Consider the following 23,811-nt stretch of genomic DNA (forward strand, 5'->3'; position numbering starts at 1 on the left):
CATAAAGCGGCCATGACAGTTGGAATGTTGTCAAGGTGTGAAATGTGTGTGATTTGACAATGACTGAGACCTCCAACAGCGGTAAATACTGATAAATCTTCCTAAAAATACAGAATTATTTAAGGGTTTTATACAATTTTCATAGATAGTCCAATAATCGCTTGGCATGTCATCGGAATACTAATGCTTGACACAAAATGTGTGGGCGATCAATCATTAGTCAATCGAGGGCCAATAAAAGTTAATAATGTGTTTCTTGTGATATTATTTATAAATTGTTGATATAAACACGTCGGAATTGTTTTCATTTCTCACAGTGGTGGTGTGTGTTATCGTAATTCGATGTTATTTATAGTTACGAACCCAGAGGAAGGAGGGGGGGTATGTGCAGGATGTTTGAATCAACTTTTAGAAGAAGACTATGTATCAGCGCTGGGACAGGAGTGGCACATGGAGTGTTTTAGGTAATAAATTATTTCTCCTCATATTCTTATTTAAAATCCGCTTATTTTTGCTTAAACAGATGTATAAAACCTTAAATTTACAGAAATTAATTTTTGAATCTTTCTCCATTTTTCTTCAAACAAAATTGAAAATTTATGTTTTACAAATCTTTTACAAAACTTCTTCAATCCAAATTTCAATTAATAGAGGATTATTTATGTATCGGACGCCAAACACAAATTGCATTTTATAATGTAGAATGATAGTTGTTCTCCTTCGAATGTCCGGTACGCTTTTGCGAGAAATTTGTAATTTTATTGTATTTTAAACATATTTTACAGTGGATTATTTGCTAAGGTTGCCAATAAGGAGTCAGCTAAAGGCTAAAGAAAATAGCAAAAGCCAGAGGAGATCGGACGAGGTAATGCACAAAAAGCGCATTACTACTCGTCCGTTTTATAACATATTTGTGTTTAAATCAAATTTTTATTAAAACGATTTATCTTTTTTTTGTTTTTCTGCGTCCCATGAAGTTACAACATAGTTAATTTCGTAATTATCGTGATTTTATTAATGTGAATGGATAAATAAAATGAATAAATAAATATTTATGGAATTTAATCAAATGAATATGTGCGCATTACATAGTATTGTTGAATGTTTAGATGTTCTGCATGTGATGCCGCCCTCTCCTCGTGGTATTTTGAGAAAGATGGCCTCTTGTTCTGTCAGGCGGACTACTGGGCCAGGTACGGAGAAGCTTGCCAACACTGTACGCAGGTATACCCATATTTCACTCATTAGTCATTTATTTATGAATTTCACACAATACCAGTCAAGGGCAAAAAATATCACCCACTAAGAACCGTATTAATGGTTATAATATGTATATTCATTTTAGCTACTTCACAAGTGAGCTAATCCTGTATCTTTACTATATGTTTTTTTAAAAAAATAATGATTGAATTGACAACAACAACAAACCATCACGCCGCTTCACCCTAGGGGTAGGCAAAGAGGATAGAACGCCATAACACTATCTTGGCGTACAGACCTCGCTTCCTCTACATTCATACATCTTCTCATACACGCACGCCGATTATTCCTACTTTTGACATATCCATCTTCAAGTATTTGATGGACTTGATTGTGCCATGTCTTTCTCGGTCTTCCTCGTTTTCTGCATCCATCAACATTTGCATCGTAGATCTTTTTATTTATTTTTTTATTTATTTTTTTATTTATTTATTTAATTATACAATACGCCCAAGGGGCATTTACAAAAAATATACAGTTAAGTACAAACATAGTGCGTAAAAATTTAAAAGATTAACAATGCTTTTTTGTATACATTTAGAAACAATAAAAAGCATACTGCCATGCAAAATAAAAAGTGAAACTTTACATAGTAAAAAAGAAAAAAATAATTTTATATGGATATAATAAAAGAAATTGAATTAAAAAGCAAATTGTAAATAACTTGTAAAGAATTCAAACAAAAAAATAAATACATTTTCATATACTTATAAGTATAAAAAAAAATGGTATCAACAAATTATTGTTAAAAACAAATAATGAAAATTAGTTAACAGTAAGTATATATGTGAAAATAATATAATATACGGTACACAAAAATATTTGATAAATTAATATCAGAAAGAGATAAGATAATAATAATAATAATACACATCAAAAACAGAGAAAGAATTGTATGAAAAAGAGAGTTTTATTACGACATTAATAATTTGTTTCAAACAGTGCATTTAAGAACGTTTTAAAATTGATAATTGTCATATTAAAAATGTTTATTTCACAAGTAAATTTGTTGGCTAAGGAATGTAAACGCGGAATCGGAGAGTGTCGTGCATAGTTAGTACCCACGTATGTACTCGTAGTTGCAAACAACTCCGTACTTCTAGTGACCCGATTAGGTATTTTGAAGTTAATGAGATTCAGGAGTTCACAACAATCGAGCTCCGAATTTAAAATTTTAAATAAAAAAAGGAGGTCATTTATTTTTCTACGATCTTCTAATAAAATTAAATTTAAAGTGTCTAATAAATACGTGTAATTTATGTTATCTAAGGGAATATTTAATTTAAAATTTACAAATCTCAAATACTTTTTTTGAATTCTCTCTATGTTCCTAATGTGTAATTTATACAGAGGAGACCACACAATGGAATTATATTCTAACTGACTGCGAACTAGTGCTACATACAAAATATTTATTACTTTAAGTGAATTAATTAATTAATAATTTAGCCGTTCTTTCGCTGTCCATTCGCTCTACATGTCCAAACCAACGCAGCACCCCTTTCTTGATTCTGTCAATGAATTGAAGTAACTCAAATTAGAATAGCGTTGATGGGTTTATTGCTACGGTGAAATATTTTCCATCCAACCAAATAAAAATAATGCAGGTTCTTCTTGCGGTGCCTTGTTAGGTCCCTTCGGCATTGGCAATTACTACAGCGAAAGCATCTCGGTCCTGCGCTACTCGTATATTCCGCAGCCAGGACAACTGCTTATTGGATGTTGCCTTCTCTGGTGGATTTTTCTGTCGGGGTTACCTTCCCTCAGCTGGTTGGTTCTGGTTTGGAGGCGCCAGAAACTCACCTTTCATCCTGTCGGAAAAAAATTGCTATTATGGTGCTATTTACTATCACTGTGGTCTATAATATAATATGCAAGTGTTATTTAGAGGACTTATTGATTCATATTCTACGTTTTTTTATTCCAATTGCTTCTTTGCAAAAATCCTATTTTGTAGATCCCTTCGATTCTTTTCGGACACTGCATAGAAAGCAAAGTAGTTCCATTTCTTTAAAATAATGACTACTTATTGTAAAAGTTTTGTAGTGAAAATTCTCGCTGGAAGTTCACTGTAATTTATTATACAAATACATGATGAGTAATACAATAATTCATTTCGATTACTATTATATAATTTATAATTCTTTATCGTTACTGATTTGAATAAATATATTTAATTTTATAAAGTTGCCAATCTTGAAGATGTTGCAAAAGCAATGAAGTCGGTTACTTGCTACTCTAACTTTTCTTTTATTTCTTTAATAAATATTGCAGTTGTCTGAAATGTAGCTATTGTTTTTTCTCAGATCATTACAGGTCCTGTAATGGCAGCGGGAGACCACCGTTTCCACCCAGAATGCTTCTGTTGCGAACTGTGTAATGCGTTCATTGGAGACGGTGAAGCCTATGCCCTCATCGAAAGGTCTAAATTATATTGGTAAGCTCTCTTCAGAAATTGCAGTATGCTTAATTAATTTAAAGATAAAGCTGGTAACTACATTTTACTAGTTGTAAGATATTGCACTTCTAAAGTTAAAAATTCGTCCCAAATCAACAATTCAAATAAAACTGTAATCTAAATATTATGTAATATTATTTTTTTGTAATTATAAAATACGAAATATTAATCATTTGAAGCCAAATATGAATAAAAAATATTAGATGCTATTTATGAAGGCATCACATTTTTAGAAAATTTGTAGTTACCAATTTGTGGCAGAAACCAGACGATATAATATTTCATATAAATTCAAATACTACACAATAAACATTACTAACAGAGGCCACTTAAAGCAGACTATTAGATACATTTGTAATTTTTTAACACTACAAATATATAGACGAGATCTACGTTCAAGGCGCATGAAAGTAATGCAATAATATGAGAACCTTATATAAATAAATGTTTACCATACATAAAAAGTTAGCCCCGTGGTGAGTTCACTGTGCTTGCCTACCATGCAAGAGGTCTCAAAGTCATTTTGAATTCTCATTTCACTCGAAGTATTTCATGTCAAGAGAACACGAAATATTTATTCCTTAAGAGAGCTCAATCCCTGGACTGGCGCCTGAAGCGTAAGACTGATCATCTTACCTTCAATGTAACAAAAATGATCAAAATTCACCGTGATTGGTGTACCAACGCAGTGCCCTATGCACCATTAGGTGAGGCAAGTGAATAATGAATATATGAATTTTGACACTTTGCTTCAAGTGAGTGTCGTTTCGGGAATGGTCATGCATTTTAATAGTTTCAACATGAATCGGGTTGTGGTCCCGTGTTCACGGATCAGAGGTCCGAGATTCAAACCCCACTCTACCCCAACTTGACATCCATTTTCTAATAGTGAGTTATTTACAACTAATTGAAAATGGTCACCAAAATGGAAAAAATTGGGTAAATAATAAGAACGCTAATATTTACAAAAAATAAAAGAAGCGTGTAATTATATTGGATACAAATAAACTTTTTGACTTGTGGAAAATGAAGGTATGACGTCCTATGCCATTGACACTTCTATTAGCACTTGGTTTAGCTCATACAAATTATTTTTGAATAAATACTTCAATGGCATCCTGTATTGGGGAGTCCTTTTGCCAGAATGTGTAAAAATTTGTAATTGTTTGAAAATATGTTTGGAATAATCCAATAACTTTTACTGAAACTGTGGTTTGAAGCATTTGTATTGAATACAACCATCTTATATAATTTCAGTAATATTTTAAACAGATAAATCACATTCCAAAAGTGCATTTTTAGCAATGCACTTGTTGATACAGTGCATCAAATTAATTACAGTTGAACAAACCACAAGTATAAAACATTATTTTCTCTTTTTACAACAATTAGAAATGAATTAACTTTGGTTTATAATATGACACATTATTTTAGTATTTACATACAATGCCCATACAAATGCATGTATTGTAACAATATTAATATATTATAATACTGTGCATTCAACTCCAATTTGTGTGTAATGCTAAACAGATAATTGTTTAAGAAAGTGAAAACATACACAATTAAAAGCAATTTGTTTTTAATACATAATTTATATTGTATAGTACTTGATTTATAAAGCAGTACACTTTTTATCACTATTTTAGCTAAATTTCTTCAATTCTCACGGCCATCCAGATGTTCCTATTCAACATCAACCCTGATGATGGACACTGTAGTGCGATATTAAATGTCAAAAAAGTGTATATACGACATAGAGCATAATAACCTAGAAAAATTCATTGTGCACTTCTTGAGCTATTTTTTTATTTTCACCAACATTCATAGCTTCTATCATATTTATACATCTTGGCGTACAGCCTTTCGATTGTCTGCTTTTGACATGAACAGACTTGGTAGATCTGGTCGTAAATTAGCTTATGAGATCCTACGGTTGATTTTATACTATTTTTTGAGTTATTCTTTGTTTTCTGTATTTTTGTTGTAATAATTATATCATCACTGTCATAATTGAGCTTCTCTGTGGTTTCTTTTTAAAGTCTGTCTTTGTTATTTTCTTGTTGTAATCAGTCTATCACCACCACCATTTTCGGATTTCTCTATGGTTTATTTTTCTATGTTTTCTATGTTCTTGTTAAAATCTCACCAACTTTGAACACAATATAATCATTTTAAATATTATGCAGACATTCAAACCGAAAAAAAAACTTTAAAAAACAGAATTGTTAAAGACATATGAGCGAGACCCTTCAAAGGTGGGCAATCAATCGTGTGCTGTGGTCGTAATTCAAATAAAACGACAAGCACGAAATGCATTTTTCTATTTGTTTTCCAGCGGCAGTTGCTACGAGCGCGTGATGCGCCCCCTGGGCCGAGGCGCCGGGCGGAGGCACGCTATCCAGCTGGTGGAGCTACCCCCGCGCGCACCCCCCACCTCGCCGCCCCTGCTGCGCCTGGCCCCTGACCCCCACAGGGGGCTCACCATTAAGCAGTCAGTACCCAATCAAATATCTAACATTAAAATAGTACATTGAGTATCAAGATTCACTAAAATAGATCTGCATACTGCCGTTGTATGATGAAAGGTCAAATTGTTAAAAAAAAATAATTTAGGTTTCCCCTTAATCTGTGAAATTGCACCCTTTTTCTCCAAAGGAATTTTTATTTAAAAAAAAGTATTGGAATTTGTTACATCGTTCATCTTTTCTCGGTGATTTAAATCTATACTTAACTCATTTTTGGCAAAAATTATAGTTACGGCCATTCTGTACGACGGTAGCGTAGGCCTTTTAACAAAACTTTTCTTTTTATTCATCTTACGCAGTATTTAGCGACCGTATACGAGGGTTGATTGATCACTATGTATATTTCAAAGTGGATGAGAAGAAGTGTTTGTACCTTATTTTTTAACTTAGTCCCCTTGGACTCCTATGCACTTCTTCCAGCGATGCTCCAACATTTGTATAACTTCCTGGTAGAACATTTATCCAGCCCTGCCATCCACACATCCACACATCTACACAGCGCATGACTTCATTGTCGGTAGTCACGGGGGCTATATCAAGTGAATACGGTAGGTGTTAAACCGATTCACACGAATACAGTATTTTTCAGTGGTCAGCGGCCTCTCGTAACTAAACCGTCGCAGCTTGAACTTGTCGCTCGGTACTTATAAGGGAGGCATATTCGGCTACGTAATGCGGACACATCGGCTCGACTGATCGACTCGAAGCATATCAATCGACCCTCGTATTCTGAGCTTAAATTTTCTAAAAGAGAGTACTTTACAAACATCTCAGCTATAACCGCCGCATTGTTCCTATTAACTGAATAAAATGTGAACATGACTAACTTGACCTTTGCAGATTGCTATACGCGATGCAGGGAAAGTTGACTGCGCTGGCGAGATCTCTCCTTAGTGCGACGCTATCTTTGTGTATACAGATCACGCAATATAGGTACAGCCAGTATGCTGAATGCTTCAATATTAGCTATTCTCTCATTGCACGCCTGATTTCACCGGGTTCCCGCTTTCTTTATATCACATTCACTTGTGTTGTTTGTTTTGCACGAGTACTTTAGTCGTTTCCTTTGATCACATCTTAACTAAACATGATAATTTCGGAAGATTACTTCTCTCACCGACTGATGATGTAAAACTTGTAGATATGAGAAGTGATCTCCCGGAAATAAACTCGTGTATCTGTATTTGTAGCACTGTTTCTTCGATAATTGGATGCAAGTAGTGATATGAAAAATACACTGCACAACCTGCATGATTGTGTTAGTAGTTACAATCCATGTGTTTTTTGAAAAATATCGGTGCATGTTGTTTTTCAATCCTATTATCAATATGTCTAGAGAAATTAAAAAATATATTTTATAGTAATAAGTATAGTCGGGGTTTACGTTCAAGGCGCACGGAAGCAATGCGGTAGTGTGTTGTGACGCTATCACACATTATCGCATTACTTTCATGCGCCTTGAACGTAGATCTCGTCTATATATTTGTAGTATTAAAAATTTACAAACGTATCTGATAGTCTGCTTTAAGTGGCCTCTGTTAGTAATGTTTATTGTGTAGTATTTTAATTTAAATGAAATGTTATATCTGGTTTCTGCCACAAATTGGTAACTACAAATTTTCTAAAAATGTGATGCCTTCATAAATAGCATCTAATATTTCATAACATTTAGTTTACAGTTTTATTTGAATTGTTGATTTGGGACGAATTTTTAACTTTAGAAGTGCAATATCTCACAACTAGTAAAATGTAGTTACCAGCTTGTGCCAGAAACCAGACAATATATAATATGTTTATTTATAAATCCCCTTAGGGTTTAAACATGGATAAGTATATCATGACATACACAAATTATTATTTATGTTTATACAAATATAAAATCAACACAAAACACTGTACAATTTTAAAAAAATATATATATAAACATGCAAGTAAAAATAAGGCAGAGACAATAGAAAGCTACATCACTGTCCTGACCTCGCTTTCTCAGCAGTCATACATTTTCTAATGCATGTACCCAAATATTCCGACATTTTACGTGTCCATTCTTAAGTATTTGTTGGATTTGGTCATGCTATGTCTCTATCTTCAGTCTTCCTCATTTTCTCCATCCATCGACATTCGCATTGTGAATCTTGCTAGCCGTTTTTTTGCTCTATATGCCCAAACTAATGCAGAACTCCTTTCTTGATTTTGTCGTTAATGCTAATCTCAGCCTTGCACAGTGCACGAATTTCGACATTTGTACAACTGTCATACATAGTTACACCACAATTGATTACCTTTTTAGAATACAAGACTCGGACGAGGTATAAAACAAAACTAAATCATCACACTGTTGATTTACTAGTCGATGCATGCTGGTACCTAATGGGTAATTAAAATTATGACGATAACTGGAGCAAAAAATTAAGTCAGCCTATGTGGGTTGCGAAAATGTGTAAAACTTAACAACTCGAAAAATTTATTATGTATTATTTAATAATGTAAAAATGAATAAGAGGTAATTTATTTTTCTACTGCTCACTGGTAATGGAAGATTTAAATTAATCATCAGGGATTCATTTTTAATATTGAATGTTGTACGATTCGTGGGGTTAGACCTATTATCTTCCTGAATACAATGTGTTGATTACTCGTAGTTATGGTTGATGGTTGGTAGAATTTTATGTACTGTTTTGTTATTTATTTGTCTTCTAATTCTACTGCACATATTTTGTAATCTGTCCACTTGTTGTCGCGTAATACTCTTGTATATTGTGTTAATGGGGATTAGGATTGATTTTTAAAAACCTATTTTGTTTTTTGCAATAAATTTTATATTATGTGTTAATATTTTTGTATAATTTCAGCGTTGATGTTTCATGTGGATTAATGGCGTTACATATTGGAGATAGAATTCTGGAAATCAACGGAACTCCGGTTAAAGATCAACCGATTCCGCAAATAGAACATTTGATTTGTTATTCGGACACAGTTTTGCAGGTATGTACTCCTCACAATATGTTTAACAATACTAAATTTTTTTTAAAAACTTGAAAATTTGTTAGTGAAAATTCTTGGTGGTTCATTGACATTTATTTCAGAAATAAAGGTTATTGACACTTAAATCCACAAATTTCATGAGTGCTGACTAGGAGTCGACCTCACTGGAAATCACTTTCCACCTGGTCCAAGTGGTGTACAGAGGTGAAGGCAGTCGGGGGGGGGGTAGAGCGGAAGCGAAGAACAGGAGATTTATTAAATTCAAGGTGTACATGTTAAATAGCGTCGTGCGCCGCGCTTGCGTGAAATGCCCCGTACTCAGCGCAGAGTGAGACGGAGGGGAGAGGACTTGTACTACCCCTATCTGCCCCGGTATTGCTAAGGCCAGGCGCGAAAGCCTCTGTCTTTATTGAGGGTCCAGCACTCAGCTTACAGATACCGGGGTCCCTAGATAGGACTTTCTGTTTCAGCGCGTCTGGAACTCAAAGTTTTACAGGGTAAATTCAAGACTTTATACGACGTTATTTTAATGAGTTTAAATGGAAATTAGTTCTCCTCGTAGTGTAGTAGTTGGCGCGTTCGCCTACCATCCTTGAGTTCCTGGGTTCGATCTTTCATCTTTCTCAAAAGTATAATATTACTAATTTAATAAATAAGCATCGGAACATCTATCTCGTTTCTTCTGTTCATCTCTAACTGGTGAAGGAACTCCACCCCCAATTGCCAACAGAATCCTACACTTGATTTTTTTCCAAATTAAGTTATAATTCTAATGAAACTTATTTGTTTCAGTTGACTATTGAACACGATCCAGATAACCTGGCCATAAAACCTCCTCAACAAAGCCTCCGCACAGCCGGCAAAATACAAAATGTCTCTGACGTCACAACTTGTGGTGATAGCACCAACAGATCTCCCACTAAGGAGTCGGAAGCCGTACACCACCACCCACCAGACCCGGTCACCGAAATACCCAACACTTGCTGCGACGATGCCAATCTAGACAAGGTTGATCATATACCTAATGACCAAACAATTCACAGCGACGCAGACTTGGAGCACCTGTGTCGAGATTCCTTGAGCAAAGACAATATTATGGTGGTCAAAAATGGAATCAATTTACCTCAGCTGCCTGGAGGTGAGTGCCATCGTGTATTTATTACAGTTGGATAATTTATATAGTGTCATTTTTGTGAAAATCGTCTCAAGGGCGCTGTACAATAATTAAATATCCCAGCACATCTCGCAGCTGCGGAGCGCACGGACAGTTAGTATTCTAGTTCCTCATTTCCAATTATGATATATTTTAATTTTAATAGATAAAAGCTAGATTGCAATAAGTCTCGCAGCTACCGAGCGCATGGACGGTTAGAATTCTGGACCCCGTTTACAAAATAATCGTATTTGATAACATTTGCGTATTGAAGCTATATTACCAATTGTCTAGGAGCTACAAAGCACATGGACGAGTGGAATTCCAACAACTTAGAATTATATTAAAAAATAAACATTGAGCAGAATAGTAAATTGTTAACTTTTCATGCTAAAAAGTAAACAATAAATCAATCACTGTTTCGACACTATGGTTAGCAAAATAAAGAAAGATATCCGAAGGGTAGCTGTTGAATATTTCTAGCGTTTATGTCATTGGAAAAGACGCGTCGAGTCCTTGAATGAAATGATTTAGTTATGACTATTCTAGAATGTTTAGCGTACATCTGTTTGTATTTCAATTAAATGAACACATAAATTTTGATTTTTAAAATGTAATTATTTCCTTAGCATAATTTTAACCATGTTTTGTATCTAATGAGGAAGTTCGGTGGTTTATTTTCGTATGTTTATTTGGAAATAAACTATCGAACCAAGCCAAAAAATATATAGTATTATCATCGCTATGATTTCTTTAATATTTGTAACTTTGAAAATCCTTACTGAAACTTGGAAATTACACCACCCGCAATGTTGCGATTTCAAGTCGATGAGTTTTTCTTTCAATTAAAAGTTAAACCCCGTACAATTCTAAAAACAAATTATTCGTACCCCGCTAAATGTTAAAACACGTAAAACGTCATAATACATAACTGGAAACCGGAAATCTGTTGCCTTGCCACAGCAACATAAAAAAATATTTTTTATACATTTTTTAGAAACTTCGCCATTCAATTAAATGCTCTAATTTTTACCGCATGTAAGAGAACATTTTTTTCTATCTAATTTTTTCCCATAGCGCTGAACATCCTCTTTCTACCTCCATTTTTTCCGGCACTAATGCGTGATTGTGTGTAGGTGCGACACGGGAAAGAGTATTCAAGCGGCGGGGGGAGGACGGGGGAGGGGGGGCGCGGGCGCGGCCTCGCTGGCGCCGCGCTGCCCCCCCTTCCCGCCACATCACCCCCCTCACGGACAAGGAGAGGTCCTCCAGCATGTCTCGCCTGCTGGATGGGTGTGTACATTTCTTTCAACCTAACGACTCTCTGCACGTAACACCGATAAGTAGACTACAAACATGTAAATCTGATCTAAAATTTGACCCTTTATCCAAAGAAATTATATACCTAAATATATATTAATTTTACCAGCTAGAGAGTTACTCAAACAAATTCAGAAATTGACAACACTGCTGTGATGGAACTATTCACGCGAATTCTTTAGCCGAGATACGCCTTCTTCCCGCACCGCTTCTTCCTTCAATCCTTCCCTGTAGAATGACTTGTAAAATGTTCTATTTGATTGAAATCGATAATAATGTTTTACATTACATATCTATAACATATTATCTGGAAAAAATACATCATCTTTTGCATTTCTTGCATGAATAAATTCATAACACATTTTGCTAACATCATTCCGTACAATGCGACGTGCTGGAGTGCCCTTACCGGCCGAACGTCGTACTGCAGGTTTGCTGGAGTGTTCTACATAATAATGGCGGCCTCCGTGGTGTAGTGGTCAAGACGCTTGACTCACAGACGGAAGGTTCTGGGTTCGATTCCCGGTGAGAACACAAAAATCAAATGTGATTTTTCTCAAGCCTGGGTGTTCTGTGATGTAATTCACCACTGTAATTGGGCCTCCTAGCCTGTTGTGGTGCAAAAATAAAATAAAAAATAAAAATAGAAACTGATTTTATCAATCTCTTTTAACTCCGCATCTTAGGTTTGCTTTAGCAAAATCAGTGCAGTGAAACCCCGAAATTACATCTCCGCAGTCGCGTTTTCCCGCCATTTACCTTTAAATTATTTTATGTCTCATTAAATTTTGTATTTTTTAGTACCCAGTTTTATGTTTTTTTTTTCCCACAATTAACGTCGGAAAAATTTGCAATCCACACTGAAAACTGACTGTATAAATTTAAGTACAGTTTATTGTGTTTTACAGGTTTTTATTACCCCCATTTTTGTGTTTTCTGATAGCTTAAGAGTCTGAAGTTAGTCTCTAGTCTCTATCATTAAACCAACTTGATGGTCAGAGAAATTTACAATCCGCACTGAAAACTGACAGCACAACATAAATTAATTAATTTAAATTGCAATGTGAAGAGTAAATGTAACTAGTGAACAAAAGCCTAACATTATTTAAAAATTATTTGTAGGGGTATAACTGCAAATATTTTAACAAGTATGGCCTAATGGATTTATAATTACTATTCTCATCTAGGATTGTAAAGAAATCCCCATTACTTGCTAAATTACCTCCATTCGTTATTATTACCAGTATAGCAATAAACAGCCATTATTGTTAGTGTACAAGGATGACTGCGTTAATATTTAGGTTAGTTTGATAATGACCCAATAAGATGAAATGCGTCACGCTGTATGCTCTTGTATATTACAAAAATTAACTTAGAATTGAATCCAGAAATAATATTTTATTTTTCGATACATTGCCAATAACATACAAAAATATTTCATTACTTGTTAGAAATTGAACAGGTATGAACCCCGTGTAGATTAGCATAAATTACTACAATATTGCATCTACCCCCGTCAATGTTTCCGCGTAAAACTTGGTTAGGTTTACATTCAACATCTTTTTTAGACGAGTTTCTTTCTTCTTTAGGTCCGTTAACGAGCACATGGAGTCTGATGGAGGAGGAGTCTTGTGTGACCTTTCCAGAACCAGATCATTCCGTGTAGACGCTCGACCTCCACCCACCGTGTTCAGAGCTGCCGACCTTCTTCAAGTAATTAACTAGCAATTATATATTTCTTTGTGATTGTATCATCAAATATAATTTTTCTCGTTTTACCAACTGACTATGAATTCAAGTTTTCAATTTAAATCAAACATTTTTTTGTATGACTCGGTTATTCTGTATCCAGCCAGGTGAAGATTTCAGCTCTGTGTGTGAAATAGAACCGGAACAGATCTCCTTGTAGTGTATCGGCAGGTGCTTTCACCTACTATGATTGGGGATCTCGGTTCGATTCCTGGTAGAATGGATGTGAAATATTGGTTTCAATGGTAGTTCTACACAGCAATATTTTGCTGTTCCTAATTAGCACCGTAAACGTAGACCGATCACCTTTCTTTCCATAATAATGAAAATGATCCGGATACACTGCAATCGGAGTGTCAGTGCAGTGCCTTATGAACCACCGGGTGCAGATGTAGAATGTTGTATGAGTTGGTTGCTGAAAATTTTAACCACAAAAACAAAAAGGATTGCTTTCAGCAAAGTTTGGAACTAGTTTCAAAGATTTATTATGACATGTGTTGTGTTTTATCCTACAAGAACATTGAACATTTACTATCAAAAACTTGTTCGTGCTTATTGTAATAGAAATATTGTTATTATTAAATGAAATGGGCTTGGTTATTTCAGGGGGAGCTGTTAGGCAGCGGATTCTTTGGCCAAGTATTTAAGGTGACACATCGCGATACTAATGAAGTGATGGTTCTCAAACAACTCTACAGGGTCGATGAAGATGCACAGAAGAATTTCCTTAAGGAGGTAATGTTCAATGCAGTTAAATATTGTTTACAACTATAAATAATATAAATCATTACTTTAAACTACATAAATAAACAGATTTTTTATGTAGAAAACTAAATTTTTCACAGAACCAGCAAAAATCAATGGAGGGTAATGAAAAAATTTACTCAGCAAATATTTTTTTGAAAATAGTTATAGAACGATGTTTAAAACATTTTTTTACTGCAATATTTTTGAACATCATATTCATTAATAATAAAGGTCTGTAAAACACAATAAACCACCTTTATTAACCAAAAAGGTGGCGTAAAACACAATAAATTGAACTGATGATTTCTTGGTTTTGTCTATTGATTTAACCTACCAACAAGTTGGTATAATGATAGAGACTATCTTCAGAATCTTCAGTAGCTATTGTAATTTTTTCTTACGTAACTTCAGACTCTTGAGCTGTCAAAAACTCTAAAATGGCGGCAATAAATGTATTCAAAACAAAATAAACTGTCTTTCAAATTGCAACTAAAATTTTAAATAGGTATAATGATAGAGATCAACTTCAGACTCTTGAGCTGTCAGTTTTTAGTGCGGATTGCAAATTTCTCAGATATCAATTGCGGGAAAAAAAATGTAAAACTGGGTTTTAAATGTTTTAGAAAATTTGAAATTCAATGGAAATTATAACAATATTATATTAAACGTAAACCGTTTCTAAGATTCTATATTAATAAAAAAAACATTGGCTCTTCTGTAAAATTGCTACACGTCGCTTGGTAACTTTTTACTTTCAGCGTCAATACCGTCTGGTCTTGTATTCTATGTAGGACTCATGCGACATCATAGCCACACTAGAGTTAATACTTATTTCACAATATAAGTTCATCGGAGTTAAATGTATTTACATAGCTGCAATCGACATTATCGTTGTGTTTGAATACCCAGGTGGCCGTACTGCGCTCCCTCTCGCACCCCAACGTGCTGCGCTTCATCGGGGTCCTGTACAAGGAGCGGCGGCTGCATTTGGTGACGGAGTACGTGAGCGGGGGCACCCTGCGAGCCCTGCTGGAGGGTCCCCGCGCCCCCCCGTGGGCAGAGCGCGCGGGTTATGCCAGGGACATCGCGGCCGGCCTGTCCTACCTGCACCGCATGAACGTCATCCACAGGGACCTCAACTCGCACAACTGCCTCGTCAGGGAGGTCAGTAACACCTGCTCCTGGTGACGTGACTAACAAGCTAATGAACTAGTATACCCTATCACTGTCAGAATTGGGAATTTTAGATTGATGGTAACAGAAAAATTTACTATATTTATATATTGAGGTAAACTTACTGTGATGGGGGGCATTAAAAGATTTTTTTTTTCAAGCATTTATCCTTTCATCAAAGCTTTGAATTAATTTTTTCAATGTGCGGATTTGAAAAGAGCCCACGAAAAAAGACCTTGGAACTGATTGGGGTAACTGGAGCAGGCTTTCAATGCTCAATGCTTCTGACAATCATCCTTTTTTGAAAAACAGTGGCTATGTAGCATACTATTTAAAGGCAGCTTTACCTCGGGCTGTGGAGTCCTATTGGCAGGGACGTGCATTCCATATAAGCAGTGCCTATCCTACTTGTTTAGTTTATCATAAAAATATTATTGTCACGTACTAAGTGGCTGATAATTATTGAGCTTTATTATTAAATTTTTTTAATTTGTGAAAAAAAAGGGGCCAGATCTGGAGAATAAGGCAGATGAACTTTTTTATTGCTTTTCACGATAATGCCCCAGCTCATTCGAACATTTAATCTAAAATTAGTTTAAATTTTGATTTGAATTTGAAGTAATAGATTGTCCTTAAGATGGATGTAGTTTTTTTTGCATAGTATTTTATTTTAGACTCGTGAATGAAATAAATAATAGTAATCATTTGGCTTATTATTTGCATAAACTGGAGCGTTTGCCCGTTTTTGTATGTGGCTTAAGAACTCTGGCTTGTATATACCTCTCCGTACACATCACCACATTTGTCGGCCTCGTGGTGTAATGGTCAGCGCGTTTGCCTACCATGCGAGAGGTCTCGGGTTCGATTCCCGACATTCTTGATGAAATATTTATTTAAAGAGTGTTTTCACACCAGAATATTTCATAGTCTCTGGATTGGTATCTGAAGCGTAAGACTGATCATCTTATCTCCATGTAACAAAAATGATCAAGATACGCTGCGATTGATGCACCAATGCAGTGCCCTATGCACCATTAGGTGCGGAAAGGGAATGATGATGATGATGACACATCACTACTTATAAAGTATAAACTATCTTTTACATGTCTTCTGTGAAAAGGCAGAAACAAGCTTTATCAAAAACTAAATTGTTTCAATTATGTAAATTATGTTCCAGGATAAGACTGTTATTGTAGCAGACTTTGGCTTGGCCCGGATAGTGAAAAGAACCGGAGTATCCGGCAGCTTAGAAAGGTCACAAAGGGGATCCGCTAGGGAAAGGAAGAAACGATATACGGTGAGAGTGATTCAATGGAGGCCCTGTTTGTTATCTACAATAAATGGTGAAACTTAATTCAAAAGGTCTTTTTTTTGGCTCAAAACTTATTTACTTTCTCCATAATTTGACACGGGTACCCTAAAAAAGATGGTAGTATAAAAGTACAAGTTGAAAAATTAAAAAGTCTTCCATCTAAATATGTTAACCCTTTTTACTGAGTAGTTATTTTATTATTTTATGTACCTATCTATAGGATGTCTATTTTTAGATTATTTCAAATTTTTGTAAACAAATTCAAATGAGTATTGCATTGAATTCCCTTCAGTTACGTATTTGTATATTAACATTTGTTTAATTAAAAAAAATAGTAACTTCTTATTTTTACCTTTTGACCTTTTTTACTAACCTAACCTTTTGTGTGGATATTTGATATACCTATTTGAATATGTTGTGTGGTTCTGGCAACATTATTTTGAGTAACAGATTCTTCTTTATTACATTTCAATTGCTCTGTACAACAAAAAATAAATTATGAGACCCAAAGGAGTGATATTTTTATGTGTCCGAGATCCTAATCAACTGATTAATAGTGGTTCGTAGGAACGATATATTGAGCCCCGGGGGGCCCGAATCTTATATCATGTAACAGTCGGCTATAGCTGACAGTTTGCCGCACAATATTATTTTCATATGTGACTTATTCTTAATTGAAAAAAAAATATTTTATGTTTACAGGTTGTAGGTAATCCTTACTGGATGGCTCCCGAAATGATGAAAGGATGTGTCTACGATGAAAAAGTCGATGTTTTCTCTTTTGGCATTGTGCTTTGTGAGGTACGGATATTAATAATGTATTTTAAATCATGATCATGTTTTAAAATTTCTTAGCTCTCAATTATCGAAGTACATGCCTACTTATATAATATTCCAAATATGTTATTTTAGATAATTGGCAGAGTACACGCTGATCCAGATTTCCTTCCTCGAAGTTCTGACTTTGGATTAAACCAATCTTTATTTAGGGACACTTTCTGCGAGGGCTGTCCCGAACATCTCTACAGCATCGCCTTCCTCTGTTGTAATCTAAACCCCGATCGAAGGTTTGTAGCCTAATAATTACTCGAAATTTTTATTTCTTAAGCTACGAATAAAATGTTGAACTCTCATTGATGATTTTCAGGCCCCCTTTTGAAGTGATGGAAGTATGGTTGGAAGTGTTGACGATGCACTTGTCTGTTCAGTGCACCCCACCCCAAGACCTACTGACGGACATCCTGCACTATAGCGGCTCTCCCGATACTCCTCCTCCGGAAAGCGAAATCGCTCCACCTATACTTACCAAGGTACGCTATAAATACGTTACATTTAATAATACTTTTCTATTACAAATTAACAAGCGAAGTCTAATCTGAATTTTTAATAATCTTTTAAGTCGAATTCCGGTGATGTACTGAAAATGGAGACAAAAATCAAGGCCGCATCACTTCCTCAAGCTGCTCGCGGTCTCGGGCCCAAGTGTATATCAGCTAGTCACCTCTACTTGGCCAGTAAACCCGTCACGCAGAATAACGTCCTGAGCAAGAGCCAGAACGCCCTCTCCTCCACCCCGGCCGGATACATCCTCAGTACGGATGACAAGACCATCAACATCACTAAAGTGGACGACGTTCGCGAGTGGCTCGACTGGCCCATTGTGCTCAGAAATGGAGGAATCTCCAAAGAGAGTACGGCTGAAAAAAGACAATCCGCTGATAATCTAATCAGCGAATCGGAATTTCTCCAGAGCAAAGCCAGAAAGGTTGTTCATCAAGACCCACTAACGGGATCTGAATCCTACAAGAAAGTCACACCTCCCGTCCTACCGAGCCGCGTCTTCAATTTTCAAAAACCAAATTTAGAAACAGTCAAGGTCCTTAAATCAAAAAGCCATCATTGTAATACAGATTTTGATAAAGAAGAACATAAAGATCTACCTAATTACTTGAGAAATCAATCCGTCGAAGAATTGGAGACTGAGCCTAAGATGATGGTAGATGTCGCACAATCTCTCAGCAAACATTATTCTATTTCAAATAATTTGATCGCCGATGATGCGGAATTAAGTACCGATTCTGACGATACGTGCGAAGAGGTTAAAATTAAGCCTGAATCTCCGTCGGCATTCCGAAGAATGTTTAGAAGCGATAAAAAGTCCTATACTGTCACAGGTAACTCTCCCACCCACAAATCCAACGAATCTGATAGCGGAAAGAAGAAAGTACAAGTTGCGAGCAACATTAAGTTGTTGCAGCAAAACTTCGAGCCCAAACTGGAAGCCTTACCAGTTCCTGAGAAACATCACATGTCCTTCAACACATTTGCCAAGAAACTGATGTCTCCTAAACTAGGTAGAAAATCCATGTCGATTAACAAGCCTCTCTCTAAAATATTTAGCAATAATTCTAATAATCAACAAACCGTTACCGTATCGAAAGATTGTAAAAGTGATAAAAGTCCCAAAGGAAAAAGTACCTTTTTTGTAACCACCCCGCAACATGCAGATCCTTCGTTAGACAATGTAGACAACCTTCCAGAAGTACCCTTATCACCGAACTGTAAAATCAAACTAACTAAACAACTAGGGAGTCTGGTACACAAAGATACCAAACCAAATTGTAACACGAGAGTTTGGCAACCAGACATCAAGCAAACAGTCGAAGAAATCCCACTCAAATCACCTACCGCTGGTAAATGTATGACACCGCTGTTGAGAAGGCACAATCGTCAGGTTGACGATACATCTTCAGTAGGAAGGTTCAGTTATCGTGAAAAAAGATCTTCTCCGTTAAAGTACACATTACCTGATAAAAATTTTGAATCCAGACCAGACAGGTATCGCGGTGTCGGAGATAAAAACATTCCGCAAATTAGCAATATAATAAATACTCAAAATATGAGAATTCCCCTAGAGATCGCCCCACCGCTCGCTAGGTCTAATAATTTAAAAAACATTCCTTCTATGAACGATGTAAATAAAATGGAAGTTAAGAAAGATCTCAACGTAAATAGAAAAGACGATAATATCGTACTGGAATCTGCGAACAATGTCCCCGCTCACAGTGAAACAAATAGTATTCCAAATGATTCCGGCATTTTAGTTTTAACAAATCAAGAGTCTCAAAACGGCCAAGTAATACATGCCGACAACTCTCATAAGAATAATTTTGTAAATACCATTAAATGCTTCGAAAAGGGCATCGCGAGTGGTGACCTCAACTCTACCGGTAATTATGTTAGTCTCGCTAACTTGCGAATAAACTGTCCCAGTCTGGGTAGGACTCGCGAGTCCCTAGTGAAAAGAAACATCTCTAAGTTTGACCCCAACGGCACTCTGAAGTGTAAACCGAACCACAAGAGTCCGGATAAATGCGCCTTGAACGAAGAGACTTCTGCAAACACTGCCTTAGAAAGTACCATACTGTAAGTCCATAGTTGACCGTTAAATGCATATGTATGTAACCTGTAATTAAGTAATGGAAACGCCATTTTCTAAACAATTTTGTTAAGAACATATAAAGCACTAATCAGTGTCTTATTTAACTATAAAAGTTTATTTAATATTTCACAAAAAACTGTGATTTTATTTGCCAGTTATCGTGTCAATCTACAAGTGTCCAAAAAGATAATCGGGTATTTGTTTGTTCAATAAAACAAAAACTATCATTAATCAAGTATTTTTTTTTTATTGTTGAATATTAGAATACAAAATGGAAAATTATTTCGAAATGATAATGCCATCCAAATGGTGATTATTACGCTGCTGGCACTATTCTAATCAAATGCAAAGATGATTTTTGATGATCAATGCTTGGCTTCGCTTTCGGATGGATAAAGACTGATTTTGACAAACTCACGCCTTCACTTCTACTATTGTTTCCTGGTTGCGAACTGAACGAGGGCGACCAGAGTTTTTAAATATTACCGTTGCACCTGTATTTTCGAACATCCGGATCCGTTTTCGAATGCCATGATCACTTGGTGCATTGCGTGTATGATACTCCGCACGATACAATCGTTGAGCACCATTGAATCACCGTTACAATAATACACTCGTTCGCAAAAAACACGATGCATCCCCGGATAATGCTCCATTGCGACTAAAACTACAAAATGGCGGACTCCATGATGCCCTCCCCGCGCCCCTCTGAATCAACTTCAGCGCTAAAACAAATTCCCGATACCCTTTTTGCACACGTATAAAAAATTCTCAAGTAATAAACATAACATAGCAATAATACAAGTCATTTTTTATCTATTTTTCTATTACATAATATTTTATTTTATAAGAAGTCATTATTCTGAACTGTGAATTCTGTAACAGTGGTTCTATTTTTTTCTGCACATTTTGAATGCACAACTAATATTATCAAATTTGGTGAAACTTGGCTCCTTGTTGAATTTTGTTTTTACCTTTTTTTTTGATAAATTAAATTCACACGTTTGGAGGTAGGCGAGATAAGGGAAAGAACATAAGTGGTTTTAACGTGTCCTTTTATTGACTGATTGTTCGTTGGTTAGCATCCGATGAGGTGAGGTAAGCGGGGGGTGAAGTAACCGCCACAAGTATGTAATTTTGTAGTGATATTTTTTCCTTTATGAGAATCTTATTTTTTACTTTCCAATAATTGTTACCATCGTATACTGATAATGTTTTCATTGTTAGTTTAACATTTCTCAATGAAAATTTTCAAATTTTCTCATGCTAAAACAGTATTTAAATAATATTTTGTTTCGTAAATATGTATGTAACTGAAATATTCAGGGTCACATTTTTAAAAAAAAAGTAAGTTTATCTTTAAAAATTTTAAGACTGTTCACAAAGCAGTACTTCCCGAATTCGAAAGGTTCTTTTAGAATTACTATTTTAAATGTATAAATATTATGTTTGAATCCACAAAAATTATTTTCTTGTATGTCAAGAAGAAAATTTAAAAGGCTTTTTTCATTGAAAATATACACATTCATTGTTATTTTGAATGTTACACTAAAATTGCTCACTTAAGTATGTATATGATGTGGACAATAATTTTCATAAAGTATTAAAAGTTTTAGTAGAATTTAGTATAATTGTAATAGTGTAAACTGTATGTTTATATACATACTAGAATTATACTCGAGTAAACAAACAAACGTTTGTCTTATGATAATTATTTATTCAAATCACTCGTAAATTCATTTGTGCTAAAATGGCATGCCTGAAATATGAATAAACCTGTCACTTTATACTCTGTATATTATAAAACTTGTATGTGCTCTATAAAATAATTCAAAAATACATGTTGCTTTGTAAATACAATTCATTGGCCGAATGGTTTTGCTCCATAAAAAAATATGTGATATAATAATCGATGTTTCTCTTAATACGTATAAATTAGCTTTGTAAAAGCCGCAGAAATGATGGCAAGATAACACTTTATTATAGTAGAATAGTGTGAATGCAACACATCATGTGTAAAAATTATTCCGATTGTTGGTGCTTTGATTGTTTAATAAGAAAAATGTGAGTGTATGTTACCATTTACGTCAATTAATTCATTTCATTTCAAGATGTATGTAAATATTTTTTGTTTTTGAAGCGCCAGAATTTTTTCATATTTTTATTGCGACCATCTTACTTACTACCCAACATTTTATTCAATTACATTTTTTGAAAAAACATTTTCAAAAGCTGTCGCTTTGATAAAAAATATTGCAATCAATTATGATTGCAATATTTTTTATGTCAATTAATTGTATATTTAGTAACATACACTTTGTTGTTTTTTTGTTTTGATCGAAACTTTTGAAACCTTAAATGCCTTATCGATAATTCCAATAAATTGTTGGTCAACAATAAAGAAGTTAAATGCTATCTGAAAATTGTATTTAAAAATGTTCCTCAGACATTTCAATATGAGCGTGTAATAATCATAATGTAACAAAATCTCTCTAAAATGTATGAAAACAGTAATAAATAATAATCGTCATCCTCAAATTCTCATTTGACTATAATCAGAAAAAATGCACAGATTTATTTCAGGGAATTATTAACCTGTCCGGGAGTGAGTTTCTGCGGAAAAAACTGTAACTGGGGATTGAATTTTTTAGAACCTTTTTTTTTTTTACTTTTTATAATTTTATATCTTTGTAGTAAAATGTCCGTTGGTAAAACGGAAAATTAATCTGAAGTGTGGTTTTAGGGTTCTAACACAACCACAGATGGCAGTACTTGTACAATTGGCACTTGTGCCATTAAAATGTTTTTATTTCTAAAGAAATAAATGTCACCGGGCTTAAGTTTAGTTATAAGTGCACGCAAATTATAAATGTACGCCCATACTTCTTTGAAGAAAGTTTTGTTTGAGCGACCATGTATGGCCATACTCCTGGACAGGTTCAAATCTTTAAAAGCTTTGTGTTAAAACATCACAGAATTAAAAATAAAAACATTTATTGAATTTCTACAATTCATGTACATATATATATATATGATGTACATTGGTGAAATTTGCCATACAGGATAAAGCAACATCACCCAACCAACTATTAACAGAATATATTTGATGGTTGGACATAAGAGTACAACGGAATTTTTGTTAATTTTACAATTCATATGAGAAAATGTTCCTTGTGTATGCCTGCATCAATAGTATTAACTTATACGACTACTCAAAACATAACTAAACAACGTTGTGACTATTCAACTTTGGTTTTAATAAAATGAGCATGTGTATTTGTGTCATATTTTCAGTGGCACAAATAGTGCAAGATGGTCTCGGTAATATAAGTACTCATTTTTATTATTCATTGAGTGGTAGAAATAGTAAAAGTAGACTCATTTCTGTTCCATCTTTAATGGTCCAAGTAGGTATATCTGGAGTATTTCTGTTATTTGTATAAATTACAGTTGAAATGATCTGTAAATAATAACCCATTTAGCAAAATATGAGTTCTGAAGCTAAATAATTAGGTTCATAATATTTTTTTGCTCTGCTGAAAAGTTACAATTTTGCAGTTATACTCTTACGCCCTCCCACCAAAGATATACGAGTTGATTAATATCTATACCAATTTTAAAGCTGTTTGTTTAGTGTGCGAATAGTGCTTGTGTACATAAACGGGAGAAAAATAATGAAAAGAA

General features: G+C 34.8%; 1 protein-coding gene across 2 annotated transcripts; it reads left to right on the forward strand.

The window, feature by feature from the left end:
* LOC148285816 (uncharacterized) lies at positions 1-20,889 on the forward strand. Of its 2 annotated transcripts, XM_088230313.1 has the most exons (17): positions 1-81; positions 356-464; positions 1,110-1,224; positions 3,567-3,697; positions 6,057-6,212; positions 7,087-7,179; positions 9,099-9,231; positions 10,024-10,369; positions 11,521-11,677; positions 13,294-13,417; positions 14,060-14,188; positions 15,110-15,364; positions 16,551-16,670; positions 17,388-17,486; positions 17,598-17,752; positions 17,833-17,995; positions 18,085-20,889. In XM_088230313.1, exons 1-17 carry the CDS (start codon positions 60-62, stop codon positions 20,113-20,115), a joined length of 4,338 nt encoding a protein of 1,445 aa, XP_088086439.1. In that variant the 5' UTR covers positions 1-59; the 3' UTR covers positions 20,116-20,889. The 2 variants fall into 2 exon arrangements, with proteins under 2 accessions (XP_088086439.1, XP_088087134.1); XM_088231008.1 differs by lacking the exon at positions 7,087-7,179.
* Positions 20,890-23,811: the final 2,922 nt, after the last annotated feature.

Source organism: Micrasema longulum, unplaced genomic scaffold (genome assembly GCF_059751315.1).
Source record: "Micrasema longulum isolate JH-2025_06_02 unplaced genomic scaffold, ASM5975131v1 h1tg000002l, whole genome shotgun sequence".
Classification (NCBI taxonomy): Eukaryota; Metazoa; Arthropoda; class Insecta; order Trichoptera; family Brachycentridae; genus Micrasema; species Micrasema longulum.